This window comes from Cynara cardunculus, assembly GCF_001531365.2.
Source record: "Cynara cardunculus var. scolymus isolate 2C chromosome LG 3, CcrdV1, whole genome shotgun sequence".
In the NCBI taxonomy this organism is placed as follows: domain Eukaryota; kingdom Viridiplantae; phylum Streptophyta; class Magnoliopsida; order Asterales; family Asteraceae; genus Cynara; species Cynara cardunculus.
In genome coordinates, this window is record NC_037530.1 from 853,863 (window position 1) to 874,450 (window position 20,588).

General features: G+C 35.4%; 2 protein-coding genes across 3 annotated transcripts; one reads left to right on the forward strand and one right to left on the reverse strand.

Annotated features, from left to right (window-relative positions):
* Positions 1–3,425: 3,425 nt before the first annotated feature.
* On the forward strand, positions 3,426–11,903 carry LOC112509739. 2 transcript variants are annotated; one of them, XM_025114856.1, is made up of 9 exons: positions 3,426–3,911; positions 4,967–5,058; positions 5,799–6,499; positions 7,286–7,356; positions 8,200–8,289; positions 9,751–9,945; positions 10,032–10,121; positions 10,656–10,800; positions 11,612–11,903. In XM_025114856.1, the coding sequence occupies exons 1-9, from the start codon at positions 3,540–3,542 to the stop codon at positions 11,767–11,769; spliced, it is 1,914 nt and encodes a 637-aa protein (XP_024970624.1). In that variant the 5' UTR covers positions 3,426–3,539; the 3' UTR covers positions 11,770–11,903. The 2 variants fall into 2 exon arrangements, with proteins under 2 accessions (XP_024970624.1, XP_024970622.1); XM_025114854.1 differs by lacking the exon at positions 11,612–11,903 and having other exon boundaries at positions 10,656–11,098.
* A 378-nt stretch (positions 11,904–12,281) lies between these two features.
* On the reverse strand, positions 12,282–18,904 carry LOC112509648 (flavin mononucleotide hydrolase 1, chloroplatic). Its single transcript, XM_025114717.1, has 7 exons — positions 18,631–18,904; positions 16,890–16,965; positions 15,899–15,950; positions 14,559–14,673; positions 13,715–13,785; positions 13,429–13,516; positions 12,282–12,568 (listed from the first exon to the last, which is right to left on the reverse strand). Exons 1-7 carry the CDS (start codon positions 18,879–18,881, stop codon positions 12,463–12,465), a joined length of 759 nt encoding a protein of 252 aa, XP_024970485.1. The 5' UTR covers positions 18,882–18,904; the 3' UTR covers positions 12,282–12,462.
* Between the last annotated feature and the right edge of the window lie 1,684 nt (positions 18,905–20,588).

Below are 20,588 nucleotides of genomic sequence, written 5' to 3' on the forward strand. Positions count from 1 at the left end.
CTTTCTCGGTTGATTTTGAAATACTTATTCAGTTCTTCATTTTCAACTTTTTTGTTGATATCTTTTGTATTTTCTAATATTTCAGAGCACCTCTCAAAGTTTAACATGTGCACCTTTTATATCTCAAAAAAGATATTCTACTTGTAAATGTCAGTTGAACGGGTGTACGAGACCCGAGTGGGACTTTCATAGATCCACTCCGTATGTCTCGTTCATATTCATTATGAATTTATATGCAAGTATGCACATCTTTTTTTACAAGTGTCGTTATGATGAAGGAATTTCACAAGACAAAGAAAAGGTGAAAGAAAGGGAATATGGACCTTCCAAATGGTCCAATTTGGTCCACATTTTAATCATTTGGGTCACCATCATTTTGATTCAATTATTTTAGTGTCATGTATTGTCCAACCTCCAAACATGGTTACATGGATGTTGTCTATGGTCCTTATTTGCATGTGAAAGAAGGGAAGGGAAGTTCGGTAGGCTGATAAAACAACGATTTTAGCTGGTTTTGTTGTCGAATACTGTTACCGATATTTTGGTTTTTAGCACACAAAACCGCATCAATATTAGACTTCCTTTTGTTGATATTGTATTTAACGTTATCTACCAGTGAGCACCTCAATGGTACAGTAGTTCGTGAAATTCTTGGCTGACTGAATAAGCCGAAAACGAACAGCAATGTATGGCTGACTGAATAAGCCATACAAGCTTAACAGCCCATTAAGCCGTTACCGAACAACCCCACTTGTAACTCGACAAATATAGAGACCCATATAAATGTATTGGGTTCAAAAAGAATACGACAGTCGGAATAATTTAAAGTCCAAAATCGAGTTATAACCACACATGACTTCATGTTTAAGAGAACCAACATATTGAATGCAATCCATGTGCAACTTCAATGAACTAAAAACAATACTCTTTAGTTTCATGGAACACTTCTCTTGAGAATGTTACTACTAATACAAGTGTGGTTGGTGCACTGTACTATCTTACTTTGAAAGGTTTACCGTTATTTATCTGATAAACGAGTTAAATCAGTTCCACTAATCTTCAAGTCAAAATCATTTGTTAGCATGCAAACAGAAACTTGACCGTCTCAAACTTAAAAGTAGGGCCTTAAACCAATATATATAGACTTGGGATCACGTGAGACTAGCCTGTTTTCGTGAGACCCGTGAGACCAACTTTTTACATTTGAAACTTCACAGCAAAATGCTGTGAAGGTAACCTTCACATTGTTTTTGCTCTGAAGGTTCGGCTTTTTTAAACCTTCACAGTGTTTTTGCTATGAAGTTTAAGGTGTAAAAATGTGGTCTCATGGATCTCACGAAAACAGTCTGGTCTCACGTGAACCTAACATGAAACTTATCTAAACACACTCTGAGTCAAAAAAGTTAACGAGGGCCTAAAACTCTTTTTTTAATTTTAATTTTTTCATAGTTATATTCATATTTTTCTTGTCAGACATATTTTGTCCTTGAGAATATAAATTATTTAAAATAAATAAAACAACATAAATACATAATATCAGATGTTGTTTGTTTACCTCTTAATAGTTTTATTAAGAGGCAGTATTTGAATCGTTAAGAAGTGAATCTTGTTTGATAAAAAAAATCTATCTCTTAATGGTTCCAAAACCCTTCGTATGATTTTGTTTCATGTATCTCCCTTAACCATTCAGCGTTCTAATTTCGTTGTAAATAATTACCAAATAATTATATTTTATTTTGCATTATATTATAAGAGCCTCTTAATGATTATGATCACTTGATCATTCTGTACCAAATCATTCTACAACTATCAAACAATTAATAATATTAAAATCATTAAAATAAGTGAAAACAATCACAGTTTATTTTACTAATAAATAAGTACAAGAATAAATCCTAGAAATAGTATGGATAAGAAGTTTTATTCTATGATTAAAAAAACATTTTTTTCTCGGGAAGACAAATAATAAATTTAATACAAATCAATAATGACGTAAATATCATGGTAAATTGCATGAAAAAATAATGTACTTTAACTTGATTCTTATTTTGGCTAACGTATTTTTAAAACTTTTATTTTGGTAGTTAAGATGTAAAGTTTTAAATATTTAAGTGCTTAGATAACCGGTTGCAGCATTAACCGGTTACCACGCTGGTGTGACGAGTGATGAGATGAAATTGGGGTTGAATAACAAATAATACTGAGTTGGATACCACACCAGCATGGTAACCGGCTAATGTTCAAACATGTACCTGAGTACTTAAATGTTTAAATCTTTACATCTTAGATACCAAAATGGAAGTTTTGAAAGTACGTTACCCAAAATAAGAATCAAGTTAAAATACGTTGTTTTGTCATGCAATTTGCTCTAAATATTACATCGAATGCATCTCAAATACGGGTCTTATATCCCGAGCCATTGAGTTATTGCCTCAATGACCTATTGAGTCAGCTGGACTTGAACGGATATTGGAATATACGATAGAGTATTAGCAAAGGAATAAACTTCACACAGCTACGACTTTGCCTACAGAATTTTTATGTGATTCAGATGGAGGAATAAATGTCGATAATATAATATCTATGTCGGACTATTTATGTTTACCTTGGTGGCAGCTTGATTAGCTGGCAGACATTGATAGCAAGTTCAAGAGAAACAACCTCTGAATCATTAGCAAACACATCAAGGGGTTATTTGTTTACCTCTTAATAGTTCCATTAAGAAACAATCTTTGAATCGTTAAGAGGTAAATCTTGTTTGACAAAAAAAAAGTATACCTCTTAATGGTTCTAAAACCCTCTGAACGATTTGGTATTATAGGTCTCCCTTAACCATTAAACGTTCTAATTTTATTATAAATAATTAGCAAACAATTATATTTCATTTTGTACTATATCATGTGAGCGCTTTTAATCATTCTGATCACTTAACCATTATGCACCAAACTATTCAACAATTGTCAAACAACCCCCAAGATTGACATCAAACGTCCCTATGCTCACGTTTTTTTAACAAGCTAAGTACCTACGATTGCATTTTTGTGGCGAGTTATGTCCTTATGGTTGAAGTTTTTTTAACGATCTGGATCTGTGAATAAATTAACGATTTAGGTCCCTCTAGTTACGTTAAAGACCCTACGTTTTTTTTCTTCATATTTTTAACAAGATCAGTACCTACAGTTGCATTTTTGTAACGAGTTCGATTCTCGTGTTGAAATTTCTAACGAGTTGGGTCCTTGAATAAATCAGTAAGTTGGGTCCCTCTATTTACATTAGACCGATAAGGACCAGATTTGTTAAAAACATCAAACTACATGGACTAAAAATGTAAATTACTCCAAGAATATAATAAAGAATTGAAAAAACTGATGACAAGGTAAAGCTAAAGGAACCACTAAATCTTTTCGTCTGTTGGTTTCTTCTCAAAACCCACCAATATTCGTTTCTTCAGCTCCTACACAAACAAATCCCCCAAATTCTTCCAAGATCTACACCATAATTCATAAACCCTAATCGCATCACCAAGTAAATCTCTCAAAATGCAGTGCCCAAGTACCAATTCCTTCATCTACAACTCCTCTTTGTGTGCTTGCAATCCAGGCTACTGGTACAACGCCACCGCCAACAAATGCTCGCCGTCGATCGTCATGGGCCCCGGCGGGTTCGTGGTGGGTACCGGAGTTGACTATTCGATCACTTTTCCTGAAACTGTTATGTCATTTGATTCAATCAAGAAGTATACGCAGTCTCAGGGTTTGTTTCTTGGGGCTACTCTTGTGTTGATTGTGATTTGGCTCTTGTTCTGTTTTTTGTTGAGATTTAGGAATCTTGGTGATGGAAGGAATTTTTGGTATAAGATTAGATGGGGGATTAGCAGATTGGATATCTGTTTTGCTACTCGACATTGGCTGGTAACTTTTTCCGTAATTTCAGCTTTTTTTTTTGTTCTTGAAAGATTGAATTGAGCTTCTATTGACTATATATATATATGTATGTATATGTGTGTGTATATATGTGTATAGGGTAGGTTTTGGAAAACCACTATCTTGATGATATGCACATGTGTACAAGTGATCATTTTGTACGGTATGCACACGTGCATAACATGCAAACGTGCATACGAACCAAAAAACAAATTCAATTATGTGTATGCACATGTACAAACTGTCCAGATGAATAGTTATATCAGTTTTTCATGGGGTTTCCCTTGAACCTCCCTCTATTTGTATATGTCTATGTGTGTGTGTATATATATATATATATATATATATATATGGGACCTTCATTTGAGAACTTATAAAACTGTGATAACCTTGAGAACTGGTGCATAATGTGATATTTCACATGATTTTTTTCTTTCTACGGCTTGGATTTAGTATTGTGATTAACATGTATTTGTTTCACAATACGTTTGTTTCACAATATGAACATTTTCTTTGTGTTTGTGAAACAAAAAGTACAACTAAAAAATTTCACATTGTGAACCGAATACATATGAAACAAATATATGTCAATCGATATCTTAAACTCTAGCTTTAGGTGGAAAAACTCGTACATATGAAACAAATATATATGTCAATCAATATATAAAATTCTAGCCTTAGGTGGAAAAACTCGTACATTTGAAACAAACATATTGTGAAACAAATATATGTTAATAAAAAAAAACGTAATGCGAAACAAATATATGTTAATCAATATATTAAATTCTAGCCTTAGGTGGAAATAATCATGTGAAACAATATCATACGATGATAGTTCTCACAATAGATGGGGTTCTTAAATGATTAAGCCCCAATATACTCATACACATATATAGATGCATATACATACACATACATATACATACATACATATACATATACATACATATACTGATATGTTTCTTGATGTTCTTGAGGGATCTTTGAAGTTCTAAAAAGTTGTGGTTCAATTATGTTTATTTATACTCAAATTTTGTATGTAGGATGATCAAAAGGTCGTCAAGAAACGAAAAACGGAACTCGGGGGAGCTTTGTCAATCGCAAGCTGCATTCTTTTTATCGGTTTGTTTGCTGCGTGAGTGATTGCAATGATTTATATCCATGTTCATCAAGTTACAAATAATAGCCGCTCTACTCTTTGGGGTAGAGGCCAGGTCAACGTACATCTTACCCCTGATCCCACCTCCAGGTGGGACATACTGAGCTCGTTTGGTTTGGTTACTCCCTTGTTTCCATGAAAACTTACATAGTTTAAGCAAAGTATCTAAATACCATTTACTACAAACGAAAATGAAGGAATCATGTGAACCTAAATTATTGGACAATGGACAAATGAGTAACTTTAACATGAAAATGTTTCAAAATTTGCGAAAAGGGAAGTGTTGCTATTTTCATGGGATTGGATGTGTGAGAGTCCAACATCGGCTATACTTAGAGGCTGTTTGGTTGGTTTTCCATTAAGTCTTGTATGAATAAAGCTCTGTGTGTGAATGAATCTGTCTGTATAGATTGTGAATGTTTTTGTTTGAGAGGGTTTTTTGATAGATGGAAGGAGCATGTTCAGAAAAAAAACTTGGCTTTCTGCATAAAGCTTCCCCCTAGAATCTTACTAAGAAGCCATTTTCTATATCATGAAACCACTACCAAACAATCATGTATAGCTGATTGAATAAGCCGCGAGTCCCGTTAAGCTCATTAGACCGCTTCTCCTCGATATATCTTGGAGAGTAATTTAATGAGTTCCGCATATTCTCACACTTAGTTCTCATTTTACTTCTCTTTTAAACTAGTTTTGTAATTCGGTTACCTTCGCAGGTTATTGTATCAAATTATATTGAAGAGAACCATAGAGGTGCATAGCGTTAGAGCCGCAAATGCACCCGATTTGACGTCATTCAGCAACGATATGGAGTTCAACATAACGACGATTTCTAGCATGAGTTGTTCCAATCTTCGGAATCTTGGTACTTTACTCATCGGAAATCCCGGTTTTTTGGATTTTAGGACAGCCCCGTTATCCACTTTTGCCAACTTCTCATGTCAAAATACCACGAAGGGGCCAATGGTGATGCTTAAATGCAACAATTGTCACCTCATTCGTGACAATTTCTATACTTCGTGGCAGTTTCTTGATCTTCCGAATATGCCCGCAACCGCTGTTGGTTTCGAGTTCAACTTAACGGCAAGGGACCGTCAACACAAAAAACATATGAGTTTTGTGAGCGGGATTTTGAAGAATGGAAGTACAAATGAGGCAAAGTTTGTGACGTTTAGAGGGAAGGATCCAAATATATTGCAATTTAATCTATTTCCTCGAATCTACCGCAATAAACATGACCTCAAACTCATCCAACCTCTATTTCACGAGTTCCTTCCAGGCTCGTCTTTTGACGAGATAAATCAGCTGCGGGATTCCTTACAAAGCTCGGAAAATGGACTTGTTAATATCACGTTACATGTTAGTTTCCTTTCGGCTTACATCGTTGAAGTGGACGATCGGAACATTTTGGGGCCAGGTGAGTGGTTTACCTATACTATAATTGTTTATGACATGGGTGTGTAGTGTTCTCGGAATTGGCCGCTCTACTCCTTCGGGTAGAGGTAGGTTTGCATACATTTTACCCCCCCCCCCCCCCCCCCCCCCGGGTGGGATATACTAGGCTCTTTTGACATATAATGTCCCAGAATAATTACACTTCCCAAATCTACCCTTAATTATGAGATGAAGAAATGCATTACTCCGTCTATCATCAGGGGTAAAATTGTCATTTAATTTCTAGTGTCGATAACGATTGCTATACCGGGCTCTTTTGGCATATAATGTCCCAAAATAATTGTACACTTTCCAATTCTACCATTCATTATGGGATGAAGAAATGCATTACTCCGTCTATTATGAGGGGTAAAATCGTCATTTAATTTCTAGTGTCGATAAAGATTGCTATACTGGGCTCATTTGGCATATAATGTCCCAAAATAATTGTACACTTTCCAATTCTACCATTAATTATGAGATGGAGAAATTCATTACTCCATTTATTATCAGGGGTAAAATCGTCACTTAATTTCTAGTGTCGATAAAGATTGATATACTGGGCTCGTTTGGCATATAATGTCTCAAAATAATTGTACACTTCCCAATTCTACCCTTAATTATGAGATGGAGGGATTCATTACTTCGTCTAGTATCTGGGGTAAAATCGTCATTTAATTTCTGGTGTCAATACAGATTTCTATTTGCTATCATATGTTAGATTTGTGTTAATAGTAATATATTTTTATCTTTTTTTCCATGCATGCAGTCCGCTTTCTTGCTGATTTGGGCGGCCTTTATTGCGTTAGTATCGGCCTCTTTTTCTACCTTTTGGTACAAGTACGCATCTCATCCACTTCAAATACGATACTCGTTTTTCCTTCACTCCCATATTGAAATGAATTATTTATATGTTTTACGGTTTTAGATTGATAAATGGAGGATTTTTTAGCCTCTTATATGCTGGTTTCGGCTACTCAACGAGCCTAATGAGTTGGCTTAGAATCCAAGCTCAATGAGCTTATATGAACTAGAGATGCACAAGGCCCGGGTCTTCCAAGCCCGTTTTTAGTGAGAAAAATAGTCCCGGACCGCGCTTTGAGGTTTAAAAAGGGACCAATCGGGCTTTTCAGGCCAGGCTTTTTTGGGCTTAACCGGGGTTTTCTAAGCTTTTTCGGTCGGGCCTTGCCTCCAAAATTTCGGCCTGATTAGGCTTTGAGGCCTGGCCTGGACCGGAATTTTGCAAACCAAACGAGCCTGAAAGTTTCACTGATAGATTATACGAATCCGGAGGCTAGTGAGTGGTCTTCCCCCCACCAGAAAGGGGGGCGCCAATAAGACCATTAAAGGCCTTTGTGGCACTAGTGGTACACAGAAGTCATGGTGATCATTGGTCCGGTGCTTCGGGCAAAACCTATTCTCAGGTGTGACGGGCGGTGTGTACAGGGCTCGGGTACATATTCACTGCTGCATGCTGATTCGCGATTACTAGTGATTCCAATTAGAGGTGGGGCCCGGGTAGTGGGATGTACACAGACTTATCATCTACGCCTGACAATAGAACGGCTGTTTCGGTGAAGACCCCATACTGGCTATGTCACTTGTCCAAACTTTGAATGCTGCTTTTTTCTTATTAAGATTACAAACGAAACCCATTTAAGCGTCTTCCAAATTGTCGTGTAGTTTGAATACAGATTCAAGAAGTTGCGCCACGAGGATAGTGTAATGAGAAGGATTAGAAATCGTAGGAAAGCACAAGAACGATGGGATGAGGTTAGTTCTCCTATTTAAAGCACGGCAAAATGCAACAAAGTTTCAAACTTTCCCATTCTTATCCATTTGACCAGTGACTGGTCACCTGATCTTGTAACATTTGATGACGTGGATACCACTTTACATATATATATATATATATACATATACATATATATATACATATACATATACATATATATATACATATATATATACATATACATATATATATACATATATATATACATATACATATATATATATACATATATATATATATATATATATATAGGGAACCGGACGATAAGCTTGACATCCATGTCAAATGTTAGACCATCCACATCCCTGCAATCCATTTACACTTTCAATTGTGTCATATCAGCTTTTGCAATTATCTTCCATACACCTGCAATTCACCTACAACACTTTCAATTGTGCCACGTCAGCTTTTGCAATTACCACCTACACACTTGCAATTCACCTACACTTTCAAAAGTGGTCCCCACTACAACATTTATTAATTATTTTATAAATTATTTATATATACATTCTAATTATTTTTTAATTAATAACATGTTTTATTTTAATTCATGTTTTATTTGTTAGTCGTGCGTGTTTTATGTTAGTTATATGTAATTTTATATATTAGATTATAATTTTATGTAATTATAAAATTTAATGTTTAAATTAATTTAGTTATATTATATTTATATTTTTTTAAATAACATATATACATGCATAGAATATTTTCATATAAAAATAATTAATGTAATTAATAAATATATTAATATTATAAAAATTAATTTATTTAAATAATAAAAAAAAAAGAAATTGAAGAGGAGGTTGGTGCCCACATGGCTTTCAAATTGAATTGCAAATTTTGCAATTCAAAATCCTACATGGCAGCAAGCATCTTCAAAAATGTATTTGCAATTGAATTTGCAATCCATTTGCAAGCCCCATGTGGGTGCTCTTATAAGATCAGCCGGTTACGGGTCAAAATGGGTAAAAGAAATATTACATTGATTGAGAATAAAAAATTAGAGTAAGTTACTATTTTCGTCAGTGTGGTTTGTCAATAATTTCGATTTTCATTCATGTGGTTTAGATATTGCGATTTTCGTCCTTATGGTTTACAGTTTATTGCTATTTTTGTCCCCGGACTAATTTCTACCTTTAAAGTACAAGGGACCGAAACAGTAAAGAATTGTAAACCACATGGACCAAATCAGCAACAAATTGTAGATTATAAGTACAAAAGTAGCAATGAATTACAAACAATAGGGACAAAAACCGCAATTTCTAAACTACAGGGACGAAAACCGCAATTTTTAACAAACCGCAGGGACAAAAAATGTAATTTACTCAAAAAATTATTTGTTACACTAAATAAGAACTACACCAAACTTTGTAGCATTCTAGTTCATCGAGTTTGAACCATTCCGAATGTGTGTTTTGGTTGCTTAATGTTTCAACCAGTTGCGGAAGTACGTAATTTTTACATGGGGTCGTGGTCGGTTGCCTCCTGAAGATGTAACGATTGCGGAGACAGCTTGCTGCTCGGGGATATTGACCAAATCACATGGAAATGAAGGATCATCGTTTAAAAGGAGGCAACAGATAGGAAAGGATACAATCAGTTTTAACACTAAAGTTAGCGGAACCTATGAAAAGGCGAGAATTTACTTACGTCGTTTTCTCGTGGCCAATTTGCGTATTACGAGATTTATTATCGAGCTTTATCTTTTATTTTTTCACAGAAGTGCAGTCTAGAGCAAGTTCGAACCGAAGAGGTGGCATGTTCCTTTGTTGATTCTGCTTCGATGCCGGAGGAGATATTTTCCGACCAAGTAAGTATTAAATTCTTTATTCGAGATACGTTTTGCAATATTTTGGTTAATTCTTTTAGTGATTTTTTGCTTTATGGTCGTAAAGCCAACGAGCCTTGGTGCACCCTGGGACGAGCCGAGGTGTATTCGGGCACCCTGGTCGTCCCGTCGAGCCAAGTAGTTCTGGTGCACCTGATCACTTTTTGGTCTTCCTTTCCGGTCATAGACTTGTGTTTTTGGACAAAGCTCTTGATGAGCGCTATGCAAAATAAATTTTATAAGGGCAGTTTAGTCAATTTACTTTTTTCTTTAGCCCGGAAATTGTCATAACGTCGAGCTTTTGCCATACAATGTCGAAAACTTGTTTACTACACATTTCAAGACCAAATACGCTTAATAGTTCTATTTATAACAACTATTAGCCGATTAGGAAACCAGAGGTAGAGGTCATGTCTGCGTACATCTTACCCTCCCCAGACCCCACCTCCAGGTGGGATTATACTGAGTTCAAGAATCAAGGCTTCGAGTTCATGCTTATATTCATTTCATCTCCAGGTGGCGCAAAAAGAGGGGTCGGGTGAAGTGAAATATGCAGAAGAAACGAAAGAAAATGATGCTATTCGCTTGAGTAACGGAGATGCACCTAGGCAACGACCGTTGGCCTTTGTTGCTAACGGTATACCCTTGCCACCTTCGTTAGGTAACCGTCAAGTTCGTTGCAACAAATTTTATTTTGAAATGTCCGATAGTAACCGCAAACTTTCCTTTATTGGCCGATTTTCAGCTAAAATTCTCCCCTTGGCCCCTTTTTACCTTTTTTTCCCTGAGTTTTTGCAAAAATGCGGCTCGTACCGATGCTTTCGAAACCTTTTTTGCAAACCAGTCTTCTCGGAAACAGTTCACATACATCTTACCTTCTAGACTCTACCTCTAAGTGGGATACACCGAGTTTGTTTGGTTTATACTCGTTCTGTCTCGAAACACACGTTCATAATGAAAAAGACTCACAGTTTTAAAAATGTGTAATTATTCCACGTTTTCAATTGATAAAAATGACAAGTTTACCCGTAATGCCAGAGAAGGTAATGTATTTCTCCATCTCATAATTAAGGGTAAAATTGGAATGTAACTTCTTACTTTTGAAAGTAGACACTTATTTTGAGATAAACTAAAATTAAAAGATGGACACTTGTTTTTGGACGAAGTGAGTATAACATGTATATCATGTTTTGACCGTCTTTTTCGTAGTAAAAGACTTGACGTTTCCTGAGCATTTACCCTCGATGAGCATTAAGATAATGTCGGTTTTATTTTCCTTGGCTGGAAAGTAGAAGCGTCGGTCAAAAGTCGGGTTGAAACATAAAATACGAGACGTAACATCCCGTGGCCCAAAGCAACAGTCTAACTCAATAATCTCCAAATTGAATGGAAGTTACTGGTAGCTCACAACTTTGAGCTTATAAGGAACTTAACTCGTAAATCTAATTTCTATCCATGTTGGTATTGAGCAGAAACCGTAGGTGGGACAGAAGTAAGTGCTTCAGAAGTCGAGAAAAACATCGAAAAGTTATACGAATACAATGTGATGCTTCGAGAGGAGTTGATTCGTGCTCAATCTATCCTCCGTACTTTAACAACATCAGAAGCCTCAATATCGAAGCAACGGTAGCATCGTGCAAATGTATCAAAAGCTTGTTTTACACCGGGTTGATTCGATCACGTGGAAACAAGAAGTTTCGTCATCGTTGATTGATGTGGGCACGAAAGCATTCGAGTTGTATAGGTTGTAACTCATACTAGTTGTAAGGCCAAATTGCATGAAAAAATAACGTACTTTACTTTGATTCTTATTTTGGGTAATGTTCAGAACTTCTATTTTGGTATATAAGATGTAAAGTTTTAAACATTTAAGTACATGAGTAATCGGTAGAAGACTAATTTTAGATTAAAAAAATCTATGTCACCAACCACATCAGTAAATAATACTGAGTTGGATACCATATCACTTGCCACATCAGCATGATAACTGGTTACTGATTCAACCGATTACCTAGATACTTAAATGTTTAAAACTTTACATCCTAGATACTAAAATGAAAGTTTTGAAAATACGTTACTCAAAATAGAAATCAAATTAAAGTACGTTTTTTTTCCATGCAATTTGCTATTTAATTAAACATATTTAGCTTAATTCAAAAATATCTTATTTGAGGGCTTTTTTGTATAACAAAGTTGTTAAAGACATGTTTAAATGGAGTCTGAATCAAATGTGTTTTTGTTGGAGGGGATTCAGTTCCCATACCCGGTGGGAACGAATCCCCTCCCTATCCTGTTCCCATTCCCAGGTGTTGGTGTTGCACTCCTATAATGTGACACCCAAAAGAGACAAATCGTGCCGTAACGAATCTGCATTCTTGAATTGAATACCATTGATGCCGGTTTCTTTTGCAGCATCTACGTTTTTTATCCTGTTGCATGCCAAACGCTATAGGTTTCATTATGTGTACACGAGGAGTCGACATGTTTAAGGGGTGTTTGAGATTGCTTATAAAAGCTGTTTTTTAACTTATTTTAGTCTGACACCGGTGAGAAGCTGTTTTATGGTGTTTGGATAAGAAAAAAAAACTGCTTATACCGGTGCCAAACCGGTAATAAGCTGTTTTTGATAAGTTAATCCTTCTTGACTTATGAAAAACTGTTTATTACCAATTTACAATTTTAACTCTGTTTTATTTAACTCCGGTTTAATATCACATAAGTTAATAAGCACTTTTACAAAAAAAGCATTAAGTTGTTTTAAATAAGCAATCCCAAACACCCTCTTAACTCTATATGTAGTTTAATAGCTATTGAACGACACCGAAAATACCCTTGTGATAAAATAAGGAATATTGTGAATGAAAAAGCAATGACATCAATAGTTTGTGGGGATGAAATGCGCTATTCATCATGAATAATGAACTGAAATTTTTACAACATTCATGATGAATATTAAGGACACTTTGCATGCTCCCGTTGTCTCCCGGTTCAGAACAGAACTTAGGTTCACAACTATATATATAGGGGGAGGTTTTTAGTTGTGAACCTAAGTTCCATTATGGATTGATGGGCAAAAGAGAGCGCGACACTTGTCCTGGACATTCATCCTGAATGGTGTAAAAACTTCACATTCATTATCCATGATGAATAGGGACACATGTCGCTCTCTCGTTTGTCTCCCGATTCACAACAGAAGTTAGGTTTGCAACTGAATTTTCCTCTCTCTCTCTCTCTTTATATATATATATATATATATATATATATATATATATATATATAACTAGAATACCTGTCGTCAACAAAGACGCAATTTTTTGGTTCGGTGTCAAGGTGCTTCAAAACTTCCGAATAGAAATCAGGATCAGGCTTCCGTTTTCCTGTATTTAGAGAAAAATGGTAGCCAAATATGGCATCAAACACGAAAACTCAAAATAATATCTCGCTCTAAGCCGACCCAGTGGTTTACTTTCGATTCTTTTGTTCGTAAATACATTAACTTAGCATGACGGGATGCATGATCCGAAAGGAAGTCAGATAAAGCATGTAATAGTAGGTGAATCGTGTTTGATACGTACCAATTATGCATGAACAAAACGTCCAAGATAAGTACGAGGAAAGCTTTAATTTGTCCTCAATCATTCTGTACCTACAAAACAATACACTAAAGTTACACATCGTTCATCGATCCGCCAAAAAAGAATTTAGCCAAAATGGTGTTGCCGAGCGACAAATGGAAAAAAAAAATACACGAAATTGCAATGGTTTGGAGCAGAATAGCAGCTTGTCGTCTCTTTGGATATAACGGCAAATATAATTCTCGCCAATTAATTTTATGTTTTTAACATGCCTTGTAATTTGTAACATCCCTGGCCAACCGTACCAGATATTGTTCGTTTTATCGCTTTATCCACACATGGACTCACGGTTTTGAAACATGTCTGATGAAGGAGGTATTCGGTTCCTTATGGGTGCGTTTGGTACACCAGACATGACAGAGCAGAACATAAATTCTCTTAAACAAACCACTCAACTCAGTAATCACTTACAACTCAATGAAACTCATCAACTCGACTCATTAGCAATTTAAGATCATCAAACCAAGTTCTCATTTTAGTGGGAGGTTCAAATAAAAAGGCTAAATATCATGAGAAGGTAAGAAGGAAGGTTCACATGTGAATCATTGAAAAAAATCCATTTGAAGATGCATATGTGAACCCATATGAATAACCCATCAAGTGGATTTACATATGCATCTTCAAATAGATTTTTTCAGTGATTCACATATGAACATTCCCTTTACCTTTCCTTTTTACCTTCTCATGATATTTAGCCTTCTTATCTGAATCGGCCCCTAAGAATATATATGGGTTTATTTATTTGACACATAAGTATGTGACAAACCTTGCAGTTCAGCCATACCATATTGGGTAATTTGTGAAAGCATGCATCTCATAGCCATTATCTTTCAACGCACATAGAAGTTCTTCGACGCCTTCTAAATAGGAGTATCCTTGATAAATACAACTTTTGAGACCTGAAAATGGAATCAAATGTCATCACTAAGAGATTACAAGCGAGAGATGACCCAATAACATTTATATAGACTCGGATTCAGGGAAAAACCACAAAAAAATTGAAAAACTTAGAAACACCCTAATATTCCTTGGTTTTTGTGCATGTGTGCATACCAGGCAAATTATTTTTATGCACATATGCATACCGGACAAATGAATGGTTATTATGGTGTTTCTCAGTTTTCCATTTTTTGTGGGTTTCCTCTGAATCCAACCCTATTTATATAACCCCTTATCAAATTGCATCGATCATAACAGAAGAACAAAGAATATATGCTTGCAAAGAGAACGGCAAAAAAATTGAAACACGCATATTTCATGTTCACCCCTCAAGGCCTAGCGGTATCTGGGTCTTTGGCCTGGAGGTCAGGGGTTCAAACCTCACCAAAAGACGAATGTGTGAGTCTATTTGTTACATTTGTTGTATTGAGAAATATTATATGTACTTCAAAAGATGGCCTTAAGGCCTCACTAGGTGCCCAACTACTCACTTATTCCCTTCATCCCAAAGTAAATACAACAATGTGCTTTGATGGAGTCCTATCTAAATGGTTTATTCTCCTTTTCAGGTAAGTTTCAACCCAAGTTACCACATTAACCATTTGTAGTCATTATAAAATATTGATATCATCGAGTTCAGTGAGATCCCATATCTGTTGGGAAGGGGAACTGCAACTGCCTTATAAGGTGTATCAGACACATTCTAGAACCCTGTGAGTCCAGGTGTGGATAAAGCGGACAATATCTGGTACTACATAAGTTTCCATATTTTGTCATTAGTGGGAAACACCACACACACACACACATATATATATATGTGTGTGTATATATATATATATATACTTGACTAACATTCGATTTATTTTGAAATCGACGTAGTAATATAAGCTATGAAGCGGCTAAAAACCGACAATCAAGAGATCTACTTAGCAAAGGAAAAAAAGTGATTACCGAAAAGATGGAAAAAAAGTTCCATCTAGATAAGAATGGAAAATCGAAAAAAAGTATCTCGGCCGACCCCGTGATGTGTGAAAGTATGATTTGTTGAATTTGCACAAATAGGGGTAAAGTGTGTTGCTAGATAACAGTTATATCATAGTACGTTGCCTAATGATAGACGTTGACGATTCATCATTTGGCATTAAACCCATGATCCTATTGATTGATAAATATGTTGTCACTCACCTTCCAAGTCAAAATGCCTTCCATCTTTAAAAAATATCCTTTCTAGTTCCATCTGAAAAAAATAAAGAATACATATTCTCTAATAAGATAAGCAAAGTAAGCAACATTTCAAGTGACCATAATATTCTATTCATTGTGAATAAGTCATAAACACCACTTTGTACATGGGGGCATATTCATGTAGGGGGAGGATCATGCGAGTGACCTTTCTCCCTACCTTTGGTCGTGTTCACCAAGTCGGCCACATTTGAAAGTGTCATATACGAATACATGTTCGTATTAGATCATGTGTGAATTGTGATCTTGGAATTTCTCGTCTTCTTGGAAAATGACCGCCTTTTTGTCCGAACCTGACCTTATACATATATTCTATACATGGTGTATGTTTTTTGCCGATGATTTTTAATGTTGATCAATGAGATTAAGGGCTCGTTTGTTAGCAACTTAATGAGAATCACAACTTATTAGGTCAACTATACATGATTGTTTGGTAGTGGCTTAATGATAAAGTGGCTTATTCAATAAGCTTTTAGGGGGAGCTTTATGCAGAAAGCCAAGTTTTTTCCAAACATACCCCTCCAAATTAAAAAAACACGCTCCTTTCATCTATGAAAAACCCTCCCAAACAAAAACCTTCCCAATCTATACAAACAGATTAATCCACACAGACAACTTTATTCATACAAAACTTAATTAAAAACCAACCAAATGGCCCTAATGTCAAGAGGAACGCTTTACAATCTAAAGCCGTAGATTAAGCTTGAACCAAACAAGGTATATGAAGTACAACTTTAGTGGGGTTGATAAAGGAACGAAAGATCAACAACCATTCTTGTACAAGTAGTAGTTAGGATTTGGAAGACAACAACAGGAACCCTAAAAGGGGCTTTGGCCTAGCGGTATCCGGGCCTTTGGTCTCCCGGGAGGTCAGGGGTTCATTTCAAATGGGCAAAGCTGCAAATATAGTGATATGAATAGTGTTCAACTATACCTCATCAATGAGACCCTTCTCAAACTCAATCCACGCTGTAGGATGTTTGCACTCTAATAGTTCCTTCATCGACATTCTGAGTAAAACATCTCAATTTGATAAAAGTGCGACAAAAATTAAACCTAACAAAAAAATCGGGGTTGCATTTGGTAATTGTACATAAGATATGCATACTACTCAACTAAGAGAGAGAAAGCATATTAGATTCAAAAGCATCATAATAAAGCTCTGAATTTTAAATGAATCCTCATCTTCATACGGATTCTAAAAGGATATTTGATGCATACTCACGAACTGAAAATCTTGATGCAATTCACGAAAACAAACATAAGTGGCACAAGTTGGAAGCAACAAGACATACGATGTCTAAAATGTTTACCAAGTGAAAACACAATGATAATCACTTTCTTATGGGCATATGCAATTCAAATTCCCATGTGGGTGTGTGTGTTGATTTGCAAAACAATATGGAGAAAAGAAAGTGTCACGGTGTTCGTGTAACATCCCAAACCAATCGTATGGAATATTATCAGCTTTATCCACACTCGGACTCGGGCTTTAAAACGCGTCTAATAAAGGAGGTATCAAGTTCCTTATATTGCAACGTTTGTTCCCTCCAACCGATGTGGGATTTCATAGTTCATAAAACCAAAAACACTAGCCATGAATAAGCACAATCAACAACCCCATCACTTCTGCTCGAATACAACCCAACAAGAATTCCAGTCCATGTGCCCAATCCATGGATAGCTACATGCACACTTATCCCTACTTACATAATCAAAGGGACTAACCCATACCAATTTCATTACTAAACATAAACTTTTAGCTTATTATATATATATATATATATATAGAGAGAGAGAGAGAGAGAGAGAGAGAGCGAGAGAGAAAGAGGTTCTAGGGAAAAACCACAAGAAAATGAAAAACCGAGGAACACCCTCGTAACCGTTCATCTGTATGGTATGCACATGTGCATATATGTAACTTGTGAGTAATTTTTCCGGTATGCACAGGTGCATAGAAACCAGGAAACATCTTATGTACTTGTATGTACATGTGCATACCGTACAAATGAACGGTTATTAGGGTGTTCCTAGAATTTTCATTTTTTGGGGTTTTCCCTTGAATCTCTCTCTCTCTCTCTCTCTCTCTCTATATATATATATATATAAGCATTCATTACAACTTATTTCAACCTTACAAGAACCCATCTACTCAATAAAATTCTGAAACCATTCTCTAAATAAGCCAACAAGTTCCATTCTCAGAACACCAACATTGTCGACATCCATAAACTGTAATAATTATCTAAAAGTATCTTTCTTCCATTGCAATCGCTTAATTTCTTACTATACCTATCCCAAATTGATCCCAAAACCAAAAATATTAACCATTTTCAATGTCAATCGATATAATCTCATCAAAATTTCACCGTAAACTTGGTAGCCACATCAAACTTCATGAATAATAACCCCTAAAACAGATAAATAGGTTCGAATTTGTAACGAGAACCCACATCAAATAAGGGAAATTGAATTGAAACATACTACACTTCACCTCGGAGATGTGAACAGTAAACTTCTCCAGTTTGGAATTCAAAATATCTACTTAATCGCATATGATTCGTTCATCCAAATTACTATTGTAGAGAGGGGATAAACTCAGCAAATTGAGTTGACCAATCGATCTTCATGAAAAACTCGATAGTAATTCTGAAATTGAAACCAAAAAAACATACCCGAAGAATGCAGGGATGTCGTGATTAAAAGGGTCGCGAACAATTGTGTCCATTATGTCGAACAACAAAACGGGAAGCTTTCGATTAGTGATGGCGGAGGCGGAGGCGGAGGCGGAGGCGGTGATATGAAGAGCCATTTTGGTTAAAGATGGTTTTAGTGAGGATTTGTAGATGAGAGGGAAGGTGAGGGTAAGTGCTTGAGAGGGTTTCAATGGTGGAACCATTATCATCAAAGCTGCTGCTGCTGCCATGAAAATGGGTGGGGTTCGTTTGTTCTTCTGGCTTTGACCCAAATGTGGTGGTTTATATTTGCAAAATTGAAATTACTAAAATACCCTCCTAAGTCCTAACATCACCCCATTCATGCAGTTTTTTGTTTTCCAAATAATATTTACGTGTAAAATTACCAAAATACCCCTGCAGCATCACCATTTCATGATATTTAATTTAATTTTTTCAATTTAATATTACATGTGAAATTACCAAACCACCCTTCAAATTTCGGCAATTTTCATGTCGCTTTGCTTTAATTTAATTTTCCAAAAATAGCGTTACATGTGAAATTACCAAAATACCCTTCGAACATCACTTTACTTTAACTTAATTTTATATTACATGTGAGATTACCCAAAAAAAAAAAAAAAAAACCTACACCATTCATGCCACTTCACTTTTAACTTACTTTTTCAAAATAATATTACATGTGAAATTACCAAAATAGACTCCCGACATCACTTGTTCTAACCATATTTCTTGTTTAATCTTATGTCATAACGTTACTTCAGCATAATCGATCTACCTATTTATACATATCCCACGTTTGCTTGCATACACTTCTTTACAAGTTCGGAAACAACGTATTCAGAAAGTTTGCATACATCCTGCCCTCTTTAAACTCCCTTTCACGAGGGATTCATTAGGTCCGTTTGGTTTGCTAAATCTTGATGCATCCATATGTTCGTATGTAATCATAGTATTTAAATTCATACGAAAACAACTCATTGGAATACTTCACATTCCCTTTTCATCACAAAAATTAGATGTAAAAACACTTTGATAGAATCTTTGTGCAATTGGAGGTATTTACGAGAACAAACGCTTACGTATTGAATAATCTGAACTACAGTTTCAAGCGTAAAAGAGGCAAAAGCATACCCCGAATAAGCTTCAACTATCAATTTTCTTCTTTGGGCAAAAGTTTTTCTTCAATAAGATGATATTATTATTGTTAAAATCACTAAATAAACACATACATGTGTGATTGTGTGTGTGTATATATATATATATATATATAGAGAGAGAGAGAGAGAGAGAGAGAAGGGAACGATCATATACAAACCGCTCCCTTTTGTATAAATTGTACAAACTAGCATCAACCAATAACATAATTTCATTTAGTTTTCTTTATTTTTAATTTATAAGGGTATGATTGTCCTTTAACTTTATAATAGATAATTTTAGTAATATTTTAATTGTGTCTAAATCGGGAAGATTATATAGATTAGAGGTTTTTTAGGAAATGATCAATCAATTTGTTTTTATAATAATCTTGAAACTGGTATATTTTTAATAGATACTTATTAACATCAATGAAACAGGCTCAAACTGTTTAATGAAACATGGTCATATATGATTGCATCAGGTTCATATGTATAACAGATGTAGTGAAACGAGTTTATATTCATAGACATGTATAACAGTTTGTAATGCAACAAGTTCATATGTATAACAGCTGTAATGAAACAGGTTCATATAAATGTTTTCTCCCGTTTTGCCCTTTCGTGTCTCCAATATGAATTCTTTTTTTTTTTACTTTACTTATTTAGTTTGTTTCAATCTTGGCCTCTAATAAAAAAAAATAGATGAATGTAAATAGTTTGTAAGGTTTGTATGAAATGGATGGTTTGCAAAGTTAACCTCATCTCTCTCTCTCTCTTTCTCTCTCTCTCTCTCTCTCT

Bases quoted from the DNA above. Each gene is read 5' to 3' on its own strand.
- LOC112509739 (XM_025114854.1), top strand. From the start codon at position 3,540: ATGCAGTGCCCAAGTACCAATTCCTTCATCTACAACTCCTCTTTGTGT. The intron at 5,059-5,798 runs GTGAGTGATTGC...TTACCTTCGCAG, and splicing joins TTTATCGGTTTGTTTGCTGC to GTTATTGTATCAAATTATAT. The intron at 8,290-9,750 runs GTTAGTTCTCCT...TGTTTCAACCAG, and splicing joins CACAAGAACGATGGGATGAG to TTGCGGAAGTACGTAATTTT.
- LOC112509648 (XM_025114717.1), bottom strand. From the start codon at position 18,881: ATGGCAGCAGCAGCAGCTTTGATGATAATGGTTCCACCATTGAAACCC. The intron at 15,951-16,889 runs GTATAGTTGAAC...TATTTTTTTCAG, and splicing joins AGAAGGGTCTCATTGATGAG to ATGGAACTAGAAAGGATATT. The intron at 12,569-13,428 runs GTATTCTAGTTA...GGCATGCAACAG, and splicing joins TGCGTCTTTGTTGACGACAG to GATAAAAAACGTAGATGCTG.